The sequence below is a fragment of the Balaenoptera acutorostrata genome, chromosome 15 (assembly GCF_949987535.1).
Source record: "Balaenoptera acutorostrata chromosome 15, mBalAcu1.1, whole genome shotgun sequence".
In the NCBI taxonomy this organism is placed as follows: domain Eukaryota; kingdom Metazoa; phylum Chordata; class Mammalia; order Artiodactyla; family Balaenopteridae; genus Balaenoptera; species Balaenoptera acutorostrata.
In genome coordinates, this window is record NC_080078.1 from 41,277,535 (window position 1) to 41,292,397 (window position 14,863).

The 14,863-nt window shown below is 47.6% G+C and overlaps 1 protein-coding gene across 2 annotated transcripts in view; it reads left to right on the forward strand.

Moving 5' to 3' along the window:
- DTD1 (D-aminoacyl-tRNA deacylase 1) overlaps positions 1-14,863 on the forward strand; it is a 111,909-nt gene that overhangs the window by 16,716 nt on the left and 80,330 nt on the right. For both annotated transcript variants that reach the window (XM_057530037.1, XM_057530036.1), the window contains exon 4: positions 12,336-12,442. In XM_057530037.1, the coding sequence (XP_057386020.1) occupies positions 12,336-12,442 (107 nt within the window). The remainder of the gene's footprint in view (positions 1-12,335; positions 12,443-14,863) is intronic.

The window sequence follows — 14,863 nt, forward strand, 5'->3', positions numbered from 1 at the left end:
CCCAAGGAGAAACACGCTGAGACACATAGTAATCAAATTGGCAAAAATTAAAGACAAAGAAAAATTATTGAAAGCAGCAAGGGAAAAATGAAAAATAACATACAAGGGAACTCCCATAAGGTTAACAGCTGATTTCTCAGCAGAAACTCTACAAGCCAGAAGGGAGTGGCATGATATACTTAAAGTGATGAAAGGGAAGAACCTACAACCAAGATTCCTCTACCTGGCAAGGATCTCATTCAGATTCGATGGAGAAATCAAAAGCTTTACAGACAAGCAAAAGCTAAGAGAATTCAGCACCACCAAACCAGCTCTACAACAAATGCTAAAGGAACTTCTCTAAGTGGGAAACACAAGAGAAGAAAAGGACCTACAAAAACAAACCCAAAACAATTAAGAAAATGGTCATAGAAACATACATATTGATAATTACCTTAAACATGAATGGATTAAATGCTCCAACCAAAAGACACAGGCTTGCTGAGTGGATACAAAAACAAGACCCATATATATGCTGTCTACAAGAGACCCACTTCAGACCTAGGGACACATACAGACTGAAAGTGAGGGGTTGGAAAAAGATATTCCATGCAAATGGAAATCAAAAGAAAGCTGGAGTAGCAATACTCATATCAGATAAAATAGACTTTAAGATAAAGAATGTTACAAGAGACAAGGAAGCACACTACATAATGATCAAGAGATCACTCCAAGAAGAAGATATAACAATTATAAATATATATGCACCCAGCACAGGAGCACCTCAATACATAAGGCAAATGCTAACAGCTATAAAAGAGGAAATCGACAGTAACACAATAATAGTGGGGGACTTTAACACCTCAGTTACACCAATGGACAGATCATCCAAAATGAAAATAAATAAGGAAACAGAAGCTTTAAATGACACAATAGACCAGATAGATTTAATTGATAGTTATAGGACATTCCATCCAAAAACAGCAGATTACACGTTCTTCTCAAGTGTGCACGGAACATTCTCCAGGATAGATCACATCTTGGGGCACAAATCAAGCCTCAGTAAATTTAAGAAAATTGAAATCATATCAAGCATCTTTTCTGACCACAACGCTATGAGATTAGAAATCAATTACAGGGAAAAAAACGTAAAAAACACAGACACATGGAGGCTAAACAATACGTTACTAAATAACCAAGAGATCACTGAAGAAATCGAAGAGGAAATCAAAAAATACCTAGAGACAAATGACAATGAAAACACAATGATCCAAAACCTATGGGATGCAGCAAAAGCAGTTCTAAGAGGGAAGGTTATAGCTATACAAGCCTACCTCAAGAAATAAGAAAAATCTCAAATAAACAATCTAACCTTACACCTAAAGGAACTAGAGAAAGAAGAACAAACAAAACACAAAGTTAGCAGAAGGAAAGAAATCATAAAGATCAGAGCAGAAATAAATGAAATAGAAACAAAGAAAACAATAGCAAAGATCAATAAAACTAAAAGCTGGTTCTTTGAGAAGATAAACAAAATTGATAAACCATTAGCCAGACTCATCAAGAAAAAGAGGGACAGGACTCAAATCAATAAAATTAGAAATGAAAAAGGAGAAGTTACAACAGACACCGCAGAAATACAAAGCATCCTAAGAGACTACTACAAGCAACTCTATGCCAATAAAATGGACAACCTGGAAGAAATGGACAAATTCTTAGAAAGGTATAACCTTCCAAGACTGAACCAGGAAGAAATAGAAAATATGAACAGACAAGTCACAAGTAATGAAATTGAAACTGTGACAAAATCTTCCAACAAACAAAAGTCCAGGACCAGATGGCTTCACAGGTGAATTCTATCAAACATTTAGAGAAGAGCTAACACCCATCCTTCTCAAACTCTTCCAAGAAATTTCAGAGGAAGGAACACTCCCAAACTCATTCTATGAGGCCACCATCACCCTGATACCAAAACCAGACAAAGATACTACAAAAAAAGAAAATTACAGACCAATATCACTGATGAATATAGATGTAAAAATCCTCAACAAAATACTAGCAAACAGAATCCAACAACACATTAAAAGGATCATACACCATGATCAAGTGGGATCTATCCCAGGGATGCAAGGATTCTTCAATATACGCAAATCAATCAATGTGATACACCATATTAACAAATTGAAGAATAAAAACCATATGATCATCTCAATAGATGCAGAAAAAGCTTTTGACAAAATTCAACACCCATTTATGATAAAAACTCTCCAGAAAGTGGGCATAGAGGGAACCTACCTCAACATAATAAAGGCCATATATGACAGACCCACAGCAAACATCATTCTCAATGGTGAAAAGTGAAAGCATTTCCTCTAAGATCAGGAACAAGACAAGGATGTCCACTCTCACCACTATTATTCAACATAGTTTTGGAAGTCCTAACCATGGCAATCAGAGAAGAAAAAGAAATAAAAGGAATACAAATTGGAAAAGAAGAAGTAAAACTGTCACTGTTTACACATGACATGATATTATACGTAGAGAATCCTAAAAATGCCACCAGAAAACTACTAGAGCTAATCAATGAATTTGGTAAAGTTGCAGGATACAAAATTAATGCACAGAAATCTCTTGCATTCCTATACACTAATGATGAAAAATCTGAAAGAGAAATTTTGGAAACACTCCCATTTACCATTGCAACAAAAAGAATAAAATACCTAGGAATAAACCTACCTAAGGAGACAAAAGACCTGTATGCAGAAAGCTATAAGACACTGATGAAAGAAATTAAAGATGATATCAACAGATGGAGAGATACACCATGTTCTTGGATTGGAAGAATCAATATTGTGAAAATGACTGTACTACCCAAAGCAATCTACAGATTCAATGCAATCCCTATCAAATTACCAATGGCATTTTTTATGGAATTAGGATAAAAAATCTTAAAGTTTGTATGGAGACACAAAAGACCCCGAATAGCCAAAACAGTCTTGAGGGAAAAAAACGGAGCTGGAGGAATCAGGCGCCCTGACTTCAGACTATACTACAAAGCTACAGTAATCAAGACAAAATGGTACTGGCACAAAAACAGAAACATAGATCAATGGAACAAGATAGAAAGCCCAGAGGTAAACCCACACACCTATGGTCAACTAATCTATGGCAAAGGAGACAAGGATATACAATGCAGAAAAGACAGTCTCTTCAATAAGTGGTGCTGGGAAAACTGGACAGCTACATGTAAAAGAATGAAATTAGAATACTCCCTAACACCATACACAAAAATAAACTCAAAATGGATTAGAGACCTAAATGTAAGACCGGACACTATAAAACTCTTAGAGGAAAACATAGGAAGAACACTCTTTGACATAAATCACAGCAAGATCTTTTTTGATCCACCCACCTCCTAGAGTAATGGAAATAAAAACAAAAATAAACAAGTGGGACCTAATGAAACTTCAAAGCTTTTGCACAACAAAGGAAACCATAAACAAGACGAAAAGACAACCCTCAGAATGGGAGAAAATATTTGCAAATGAAGCAACTGACAAAGGATTCATCTTCAAAATATACAAACAGATTGGGCAGCTCAATATCAAAAAAACAGCCCAGTTGAAAAATGGGTGGAAGACCTAAATAGACATTTCTTCAAAGAAGACATACCAATGGCCAAGAGGCACATGGAAAGATGCTCAACATCACTAATTATTAGAGAAATGCAAATCAAAACTACAATGAGGTATCACCTCACACCAGTCAGAATGGCTATCATCAAAAAATCTACAAACAGGGCTTCCCTGGTGGCGCAGTGGTTGAGAATCTGCCTGCTAATGCAGGGGACACGGGTTCGAGCCCTGGCCTGGGAAGATCCCACATGCCGCAGAGCGGCTGGGCCCGTGAGCCACAACTGCTGAGCCTGCGCGTCTGGAGCCTGTGCTCCGCAACGAGAGAGGCCCGCGCATCGCGATGAAGAGTGGCCCCCGCTTGCCACAACTGGAGAAAGCCCTCGCACAGAAACGAAGACCCAACACAGCCAAAATCAATCAATCAATCAATCAATCAAACATACGCATCTGATTCAAGATCCTCATTAAAAAAAAAAAAAATACCACTGCTTTAAAAAAAAAAAAGAAAAAAAAAATCTACAAACAATAAATTCTGGAGAGGGTGTGGAGAAAAGGGAACCCTCCTACACTGTTGGTGGGAAGGTAAATTGATACAGCTGCTACGGAGAACAGTATTGAGGTTCATTATAAAACTAAAAATAGAATTACCATATGATGCAGCAGTCCCACTGCTGGGCATATACCCTGAGAAAACCATAATTCAAAAAGACACATGTACCCCAGTGTTCTTTGCAGCACTATTTACAATAGCCAGGACATGGAAGCAACCTAAGTGTCCATCAACAGAGGAATGGATAAAGAAGATGTGTTACATGTAATTGAGTTGGCCAAAAAGTTCTTTCAGGTTTTTCCGTAAGATGTTATCAAGCCTGAACGAACTTTTTGGCCAACCCAATACAATGGAGTATTACTCAGCCATAAAAAGGAACGAAATTGGGTCATTTGTAGAGATGTGGATGGACCTAGAGACTCATACAGAGTGAAGTTAGAAAGAGAAAAACAAATATAGTAACACATATATGTGGAATCTAGAAAAATGGTGCAGATGAAACTATTTGTAGGGCAGGAATAGAGACGCAGACATAGAGAACGGAGGTGTGGACACAGAGGGGGAAGGGGAGGGTGGGACGAATTGGGAGATTAGGTTTGACATAAACACACTACCATGTGTAAAATAGCTAGTGGGAGCCTGCTGTATAGCACGGGGAACTCAGCTCAGTGCTCTGTGATAACCTAGATGGGTGGGATTGGGGGTGGGGGTGGGAGGGAGGTCCAATAGGGACAGGATATATGTATACATAGAGCTGATTCACTTCATTGTACAGCAGAAACTAACACAACATTGTAAAGCAATTATACTCCAATTTAAAAAAATAGTGTATTTCCTCCAGCTTCTATTGATAATATTTGACATGGCCACAGTGCACTTAATAAGACCAGGAAATTAACTTTGCTGAAGCACTGTCGACTGAACTACAGACCTTGCTTGAATTCTGGCAGTGTTCCCACTGGTGTCGTTTTCCTGGTCCCAGGATCCAGTCCGGAACCGACATTGCACTTGGTCGTTGCGTCTCTTCCTTTATCTCTTCCAGGGGATGACGGTTCCTGGGTCCTTCCTTGTCTTTTGTGGCCACTTCTGAAGGGTGGCTTGTTTGGTCAGTTTGTCTGTCCGTGTCCCGCAGCATGTGTTTGCCTGAAGTCTTCTCGACATTAGGTTGAGGTTGTGCGTTTTGGCAGGAACACCACGGAGGTGATCTTGTACATTAGATCCTGGGTACATGCTGTCGATCAGTCTGCTTATTTGCCAGATTTCTCTCTGGTCAAGTTATTCTTTTCCTCTTTGTGTAAATATCCTGTGTGGACGTACTGTGAGACTATGCCAATATCCTGATATTCAACACACCCCGCCTACTGATTTTAGCTTCATCCCTGGTCTTTGTTGCAGCAGTTATCACTGAGGTGTTTGCCTAGTCGGTCCATCTTTTTAAGTGTCAGCTGTGCTGCCTGGGAGGCGGGAAGGGTCATCAGGGTGCCTTCGTTACTCGACTGTGAAAAAGCAGGTCACCACATAGTCTTTCTCAAGTTCAAAGGAGCGAGCTTCCCTTGCTAGCCAAGTGTTTCATTTTTAAATAGGAAGGGGAGTTGATTTTTTTCCAGTGTCTTTTTCTCTAAGTGTTAACCTGGTGAATGCCCTTCCTAATCAGGAGCTGTGCTGACTCACCCTTCACTGGTCACTGCACAGTGTTCCTCTGGTGTGTGTGCCTGCGAGAAACTGCCCACACGTTCCTGTACAGTTTTTGCCTCTGTATTCAAAGGCGAAAGTGGGCTATGCTTTTTTTTTGTATATCCAGTTTTTATATTAGGGTAATACTAGCCTTGCAGGATAAATTGGAAAGCTTTTCATCGTTTTCCGTTGGTCTGGACCAATTTAATGAACAGGAAGTATCTGTTTTAATAGATCTTGTCGGTCCAGCCCTTTGGGTGGCCTTCCTTGGTCACGGCCCTGGTCAGGATTCCCAGGACCCTTGAGCCCCTGTAGGCAGTTTGCCTGTGTCTCCTTTCCCTCTGGAGTTTCAAGTGCATCGGGAGGAAGCGTACAGATTTTTTTGGGGGGTGGTTTAGAACGATCTCTGCATCTAGAATCATATCCTTTTCTCATTGTGGTTTGTTAGATGTATTTTCCCCCTTTGCTCTCTATCAGAGTTTTTAATATTTTTTCAGAAAACTAGCTCTTAATTTATCAAGTCTGGTTATATTTTTTTGTTTGATATTTTATTATTTTCCCTTAATCTTCACTTTCGAAATTCTGCGTACCTTTTGTGTGTGTGGTTTATTTGGCTTCTTTTCCTGGTTCCTTACTTCACTTACTTTCAGTCTTCTTTCCTAATAGGTGCATTTAAGGTCCAAAACTTCAGTTTTGCTTGGCTCCTCTTTCCCCCATCAGCAGATCCCACGGGCCTGACCTTTGACATACACACAGAATCCAGCAGCTACACGCGGCGTCTGCGGCCCCCGCCCTGGCCCGGCCGCCGCCTCTCCTCCCACCCAGATTGTCGCGACAGCTCCCTAGTGGGTCTTCCGCCTCCACAGCAGCCCGAGTGAGTCACTCCCCCATGGATGCTGATCCTCAGGTTAGAACAAGCTTTCAGGTTTGGGAAACATTCTGGGATTCCCTCTGTCTTCTCAACAACAGATACAAGAACAATTACATATATATGTGTCCATGGGGGTGGGGGGCTTGCTGGCCACTTAAGCACTGGGGCTCTAGCCCAGGAGGTGGCGGGAGCCGATGGCAGGTGGTCCGGAGCAGAGGCTCCCTCTGGATGAGGGTCAGAGTTTACAGGCTCAGTCCTTTGACTCCATCTTTAAACACTGAGGCTGCTCCTGCTGTGTGTCTTTTGTCCCCAGAGGCCCTGAATTGGGTCAGAACCTTGCTGTGAAGCCCCTCCAGAGCCACTCTGCTCCCAAGGTGAAAGACTTCTTCCCTAGTCTGTGTCCTAAACCGTGTCCAGCCTTGGCCCAGGCCAGCACACGAGAAGTTCTGCAGTGAGGTGAAGTGATGGTATTAATATATTCCAATAATAAATACATGAGAAACTCATAATAAAAAGCCAGCGACATGGAGAGGCCCTGAGCTTAACTATAAACCCTCGCCCATTATCACAGTCCCAGGGAAAAGTTACAGGTCAAGTTTAAGTTCTGTGTCATATTCAAGTCCAGAGGAGTTAAAGTCTGAAATCAGACCCCGTGGCCGGATGAGCTCAGAAGCTGCCCTCCCTGGTTTCTCACTCAGCTGCTCTCGGGGGAAGGGAGTCTGCCTGGTGCAGTAGGTTCTTTCAGAGCCCTGGCCTGGCTCTGTCACACACAGGTCCATTCGGGCCCTTCAGGGCCTCAGACACTGCGTCGTTCTCTCGTGCCTCAGTGAGGAGACCAGGCAGCCTTGGACACGGTTATCCCAGGCAGCAGGATGCCGAGGACACCGGCAGAGCCCGGGGAAGTCTGAGCAAAGCTGGTGGTCAGGGGTGACCTTGCCTTGAGCCTCCCTGTCGTGCAGGATGGGCGACTTCAGAGCTCCAGCTAGGACGGGAATTTAACCTCCCAGCGAGGGGTTAATTTTGGTCCTAGACATTTACCATCTTAATGTCCGTTTCCCCAGAAGCTGCCCCTGTTCTTAGGTCTGCGGTTTGGAATTGGGGACGCCCCTCTGGGGACAGGTGCCCTCACTCTCCTGCGAGGAGGCACTTTCCATCCTGGGCCACAGGGCCTGTCCCCCAGTGTCTCTTACTGTGGAGTCGCGGTCCCCGGATGCCTGCTGCCTAGAGCGGGTGTCTCCCTCCAAGGCCTGAACCACCGCAGAGCCAAGCAGAGACCGGCAGTTGGGAGGGACTTGGGCCCAGGGAGAAGCCACAAGGTTCCGGCCAAGGCTGCTGTCCACGGCCTCTGTGACCCTGAATGTGGCATGGAGTCAGATGGTGGTCTGACCTGCCCACCTGGGCCTGGCCCTCATGCTCTGAGAAATCCAAAGGGCCTGGAGTGTACTCTGTTTCTGACAGCTGAGTGTCTCCCCAGCCAAGGTACTTAGGAGACGCCGTTCCTTGAGCCCTGCTCTCTGCTCTCCAGGCCCCCTCGAGCTGGATCCTTACCCCAGTGGTGGTGCCCCCCTGGGCTGAGCTCTCTGGGGAGCCGGGGGCCAGGAAGCAATTGGACTCTGTAGAACGGACAGAGCTGCCCTAGCGCCATGCGCCCCCCAGGGCCACACTCCCACGGGGACCAAACTCCTCCAGCCCCATGGCCCTAGCCTCACCACCTGCTTATTTTGAGCCCCCGATTCCACACGTTTGCTTGATTTCTTGGTCCCCAACCTGTCACTCGATGTTGGGGTCCCCATCAGTAACCCCTCTCCTCTGCGTGCCCAGGCTCAGAGCAGGTTGAAAGGAGAACAGAGAGGAAGACTGGGCGGTGAGGATGCATCCAGACGGCAGAGGGAGCTGCCTTTGGCGGGGGGCTTAGATGGGCGGGCCTGAGGCTCAGTGTCTGGCGCGGGTGTCCAGGACCGTCTGCGGAGGTGGGCCGAGCCCCAGCCGGGTCCCAGCTGCGCAGGGCCGGCCCTGGAGAGCAGAGAACACTTGTGTGCAGGGCGTTCTGCTCTCCCCAGTTTTCTTCAAAAGCATCTTCTTCAGTTTGGTTTTCTGCTCTTCCCCCCCGCCCCCCACCTTTTGTTCATATACTTCCCCCCACCCCGGCCCCTTTGCCCACATACACACGGACAGTGGTAGGAGTGATAGCAGTTATAGTGACCGGGTTTCCTGCGCGCTGAGTGCCAGGCTCTGGGCCCGGTGCGCTGCCTGTACTAACTCGCCTGCACCCTCCTTGTGGTGACTGGCCTGCTGTCATCCTGGAACAGACTGGGGCACAGAGAGGCAGGGCAGGGCTTCTCGTTGGGTGGTGGCAGGCCGTCAGCCTTTGCAGGTAAATGGGGCGCTCTGGTTTGGGGCTGGTAGAGTCCTTGGACCCTGCAGGGTTGGCCCCAGTGGGGAGTTTTCCTGCTGGAAACATGTGGGACTTATATTTAAGAATGACTTGATTATATCATCGCTGGAGCCTAGATGTAGTTTTGTAGATATGTTTCTGTCTTTTAAGATTATTTAAAAAAATGTTTTTATTTTCCCTGGCCAATGTAATTTTTCTTGGGGGCTTTACTTACTCTTTGATGTGGACTGGAAAAGAATGTTACCATTTTAAGATCTCTTAAAACGTGTCTTTGGATTTGTTGTCTGTACAAATGGAAATTCAGATAATAGTTCTGTTCTTAACTGAAGAAAAACAGGAAAAGAGAATAAATTTCTTGCTACTTGGAATGATAAACACGGTGAAGCATATGCCGTATATCCTGGCAACAGAAATTCAAGGTCAGAAATAATTCCTTTCCTCCTGAGTCTGCCTTCAGCTTCCCTGAGGAGTGCAGGAGCTGAAATTTGCTCCTAATTGTAGCCGTAATTTTAGCCTGCAATTAAACACATGATTTCATCCCAGCTGATGTCTTTTTAGCTCTTCTGACATGGATAACACAAAAGCTCTGTAGATTCGAGCGGCCACTTTAATCTGATGGGAGGTCACAGGAAGTCACCGTTATCTGAGCATGACTGGCTGCCCAGTGGGAACTAGATTCATCTTGCCTCTAAAAAGGGCACACAGCTTGTCTTCTCTCGGTTTCCAGGGCTACTGTCTGTGCCTGTTCTGCTGAGACCCTCTGTGAGGTCAAGGGTCATCGGAGCGAGTGCCAGCAGGTGGGGCGGGGTCGAGCTGGTGGGAGTCCCTTGCTGCTGCAGCGGGTCTGGTATCCAGAGCCCCGGAGCCGAGCTGCTCTGGGGAGGGAGCTGGAGGGGCTCCTGGTCCAGGCCCGTCCTGGGCTGCTCTTCTCCTCGGCCTGTCCCCCAGAGATTGACCTGTCCTCCAGAGGTCAGCCTGTCTCCCCAGAGGTCAGCCTGTCTCCCCAGAGGTCGGCCTGTCTCCCCAGAGGTCGGCCTGTCTCCCGGAGGTCGGCCTGTCTCCCTGGAGGTCGGCCTGTCTGCCCAGGGGTCAGCCATCTCCCCGGAGGTCAGCCTGTCTCCCAGAGGTCGTCCACCCCATGAAGCGAGGGCTCCCTGCCCAGGGGAGCGTGGGGAGCACCAGAATGAAACAGGTTTCCCTCCTCCAGGTCCTGAGAGACCGTCCTTGCTGCGGTGCATGGTGACCCCCAGGGCCGGCATGCAGGCGTGGTCCCCGAGTGTGATGCTGAGAGCAGACCCTGATTCTGCACAGGCACGTGCTGGCCGCGGCCCTGAACGCTTCTGTGCTCGGTCCCCTTGAACTTGCACCATGACCCAGGGGTTCAGGTTGTTCTCCCTGTGGTGCAGGTGGGATGCCGAGGCCTCGGAGCTGGTTGGGGGCTGGGCCCAAGTCCTGTTGCCCTTCACATCCTGAACCCGGTGGAGCCTCCTCCAGGGAGCCCCTCTGATTCCCTCCCCATCCCCTAAGGGGGGGACTCTGACCTCCAGGGTCGGGATTCCTCAGGGTTGAACGGTGCCGCATCATCACCACCCTGCACCCATCTGTCCCCTGTGAGACCCTGGGTCACGAGTGCCGGGCTGTCCGCGCCCCTGAGCTGAGCAGGGTCTTCTGGTCTCCAGCACCGGGCCTGGCGCTTCATTGCTGTGAGTTCATCTTCAGCGGGGCATGGATCTCACCCTCTCTCTGCTCCTTCATGGTGGGAGGGAGCAGAAGGGCTCCTGATGGTTCTCGGACTCCGAGGGCTCACACTGTCTTTACTCTGTGGACCCGGCACCTTCTCCCTGTTGGGTTGATCAGGAACGGTGTGCAGTCACTCGAGCAGGTGTCCGCATGTGTCGTCAGCTGCGTTTGGACCCAGTGCACACCAGAAGTTCTCGGGTGGGTGGAGGCAACGTTCGGATGATTGCGCGGCACCAGCTCTCAGAGCGTGTGCTGGGCTTTCTTTACAAGCGTCGTTTGCGAAGAACGTCGTTCCGCATTCGGGGGTTGATCAGACACAGTTTGATTGATCAGACACAGTTGGAGTGGGTTTGGGTTAGAAGGTTCGGAATAGGACATGGAGAGGCGCTCATTTCTGGGGCGGTCCGTGGCCACTTTGAGGACGCACCCCGGGGAGCAGGATGGCGCTGCAGCCTCGCTGGGGCGAGGTGGGGCCGGGGGAGCCGAGTGGCCCCCAGCTCTGGGCAGTCCTGTCCTGCGAGGACCGAGGTGTCCCCTCGGTTCTCTGGCCTGTGGGACCTTCTGTAGGTTGACCTGCCTTTTGGCCTCAAGGTGAGGGACCCCCCTCCGCATCTTACACAGAGGGGCCCGCGGGCCGCTCACAGGGCCGTGTATGAGGTTGTTCTGGGGGAGCCTCCTAAGCTTTTTGCCTACTGTGTTCGATCTGTTTAAAAACGTTCGTTAGAAAAAAAAAAAACGTTCGTTAGGAAACATTCAGAGAACAGACACCGGGGGCTCACCGGCCAGGCAGTCTCGTGCTTCACGTGTCTCTCAACTGCCCCCCCCCCACCCCCGTGTGGATGTCACTACCGCCCTGCCTTTGCCGTTCGTCTTCCTGCCGTGTTTGTTTCTTCATGCATCTCTCTCCACAAGTGATAGAATTTGTTTTGGTGTTTGAACATACCATCTAAATGGTGTCGTACTGATATGTCCTCGCCACTGTTTAAAGATCACATTGTGGGTTTGAGATTTGCTGCGTTGACAGGTGTGGCCGCTGAATGGTATTCTGTGGGAGAATTCAGGCAGAGATTCTGCATTGGTTCCCCTCCAGAACAGTCACACTGGGTCCACTTTCTCTCTTATAAACACTGCCAGAGTGAACACCCTTGGCTGTCTCCTTTTGGATAAGAGATTCTAGAGCAGACGCCCCAAAGTGGAGTTCCAGGCTTGTAGGGTTTGTTCAGCTTAAACTTGACCTCCACAGTGGTTGTACACTTTACCTTCTCAGTGTCTCACAGACCTGTTAACCCACGTTTTCCCTGACCCTGCCCTCTTGCCAGGTCTGCAGGGCATGCGGAGGCGCCTCTGCTGTGTGGTTTTGTGTTTTCCTTACTCGGGGGTGCAGAGGGGGGCAGTTGGGTGGTCCTGCTCCCGGGTTTCTGATTACACTGATCGAGGTCAGCTTTAATCTGAGGTCTCCAACTCTTGTGACCGTTGGAATTGCTCTTACAGACGGCAAGTTTGGTGCCTACATGCAAGTTCACATTCAGAACGATGGGCCTGTGACCATAGAACTGGAATCTCCGGCTCCTGGTGCTGCTACCTCCGACCCAAAGCAGGTAAGCCCAGAGTCAAGGGTCGGGTCTGTCCCCTGGCAGCCGGTAACATCTTTTGGCCTTGATTTAGTTCCTGGAGCACTTCTGAGTCTGAGGTGGAGAAAACGCCTCACTGTAGTAACCCAGAGTTTATTTGCCACATCCCTTCCGGAGAACGCACCTGTTGCCCGGCGTCTCCTCTGTGCGGCGGCCTTGCCTCCTCCCGACTCCATTCCAGAGCTCAGTCCTCCTCCAGGCCGGTCCCGGGCGAGGTGTCTGGGCGCCCACAGGCCGCTGGGTGGCAGCAGAGGAGCGGCACGGCTCCCCTCGGCCGGACCCGGTTCCCGAGTGTGGAATGGTTGCGTGGAGTGGGTTTATTCCAGGTGTGGGTAGGTGTGCCACCTGAGGGTCTTTGTAAATCCTTATTTTTCTAAAGCGACGTCTGACCTGGATTTGCTGCCAACTCTGTAAGCTTTCAGAAAAAATTTAATTAAAATAGAGAAAGGAAATCTGTGCTAGTCCTCGTGAGCTGCGTGCTTCTCATAGGTGCTTAGCACTTCTGAAGGCTTTAATTAATGCAGCTGCTCAATGGCCTTCGAGAGGCAGGAGGGCAGGAGGAGTGAGAGCTGGGGGCGGGCGGCCCTGTTCTCCCCCCGCCCCCGCCTTCTGGGACACTGAAGTGGAAGGATGCAGGGGTGGCGGGGAGCATTATGTAAACGTAAAGCTCCGTGACCTGTTCAAAGTCATCATTTCCAAGGGGAACAGACCTTTTCTTTTATGTTACTGATTCTTTGGATTGATAGAGAAGCAGGAACACATCTGGCGCAGTAGTGCTGGGCTTGAAAGGTGATAATTGAGGTTCCTGGAATTACTGATAACATGAAAGAAAATCACAAGTGAAAAGTCCACATGAAAAATTAAACTTTTTATTTTGATGTAACTTGAGACTTACAGGCAAGTTGAAAAGAGTCAGCGTTTCCATACGCCCTTTACCCGGCATCCCCTAAATTTCCCGTCTTATGTAATCACAGTCTGCTCATCAAAATGTTGACGTTAATATCGATACGATGCTGTTGGCTACGCTACAACCTTACTTAAGTTTCACTAGTTTTCTCTAGTGTCCTTCATCTGTTTCAGGATAGTCTGGGATCCCACGTGGTGTTTACGGCCTTTCCCGGTCCTCGTGGCTCTGGTCTGCTGGTTCTGTAGAATGTTCCTCTGTTTCCTTCCCTGTGGTTACACTGAGGTTGTGCATTTGACAGGTTCATCTTTACCTGGTTTCGCAGGATACCGGCCTCTCCCGGTTTCCTCTTGCCCCCGGCTGTTCTCCCTCTGCTTTTATTTGATCACTGTTTTGTTGTTTTGATTTATTATTCTGCTTCAACTGTATTTGGAGAGAAAATTTAGTCAAGTTTTTTTCATTCTAAATGTTTTTCTAGAAGTGATAGAACAATACATGAAATCTTTAGGCTCTTCAACCTTCTTGAGCAAGCACCCCCTCTTTTCTTCTTTACCGTAAAGAAAAAGACACCATTTAAACTTATTAACAGGCCATGCTAACTTTTTAACGATAAGAAAGTTAGTTTCGTTAGTTCTGAATCTTTTAGGAGCTTTCTCTTCAAATGCAGGAATTGTCCTGAGTCAATTTCAATTACTTGTTCTAGTTAATGGACTCCAGAAGCCTCAGATCCTATAAACTGCCCAGATCTCTGTCCCCGCACTGTCAGGAGGTACCGATAGGCAGGCACAGGGGACTCTGGGGGTGGCCTGTCTGCCTTTCCCCTCTCAGTAAGAACAGGCTTCCTCTTCGGGCTTATAGCTGATTTGTTCACTTTTGTGTTGTGTTTTAAAATACAGGTTCTTTAAACCTGAACAAATGAACAATGTGTGTGTGTGCTTTTTTTTTTCCTAATCGAAGTATAGTTGATTTGCAATGTTGTGTTAGTTTCTGCCGTATAGAAGAGTGATTCAGTTATACATATACATATATCTATTCTTTGTCATATTCTTTTCCATTATGGTTCATTATAGGATATTGAATATAGCTCCCTGCTCTACAGTAGGTCCTTTTGTGTCTGTGTGTGTGTGTGTGTGTGTGTGTGTGTGTGTATTTAGGCATCAGGTGTCTTTTTAGTGTGTGACAGTGTGTTGGGGGGGGAGGAAGTGCCGTGACCCGGTCCCTGCTCCGGGGACAGATTCAGGGCAGCATAAACCTGGAAGGTTCTTGACAGTGATGGGGGTAAAGGACGGTGTCCGACAACTTGGGACACATCACAAGCACACCACTTCATGCTCTGCCTTAACCCCTCAGTGCCTTCCAGAGACATCTGGGTTCCAACCTGAGCCACGTGCCCGGCTGCTGTGGCTTGTGGCCTGCTCTGCACCAGCCCCCTCAAGACCCCCGCTTCCCCTGCCTCTGGTCTCTGGTCTCAGCGTTTGTCTCCT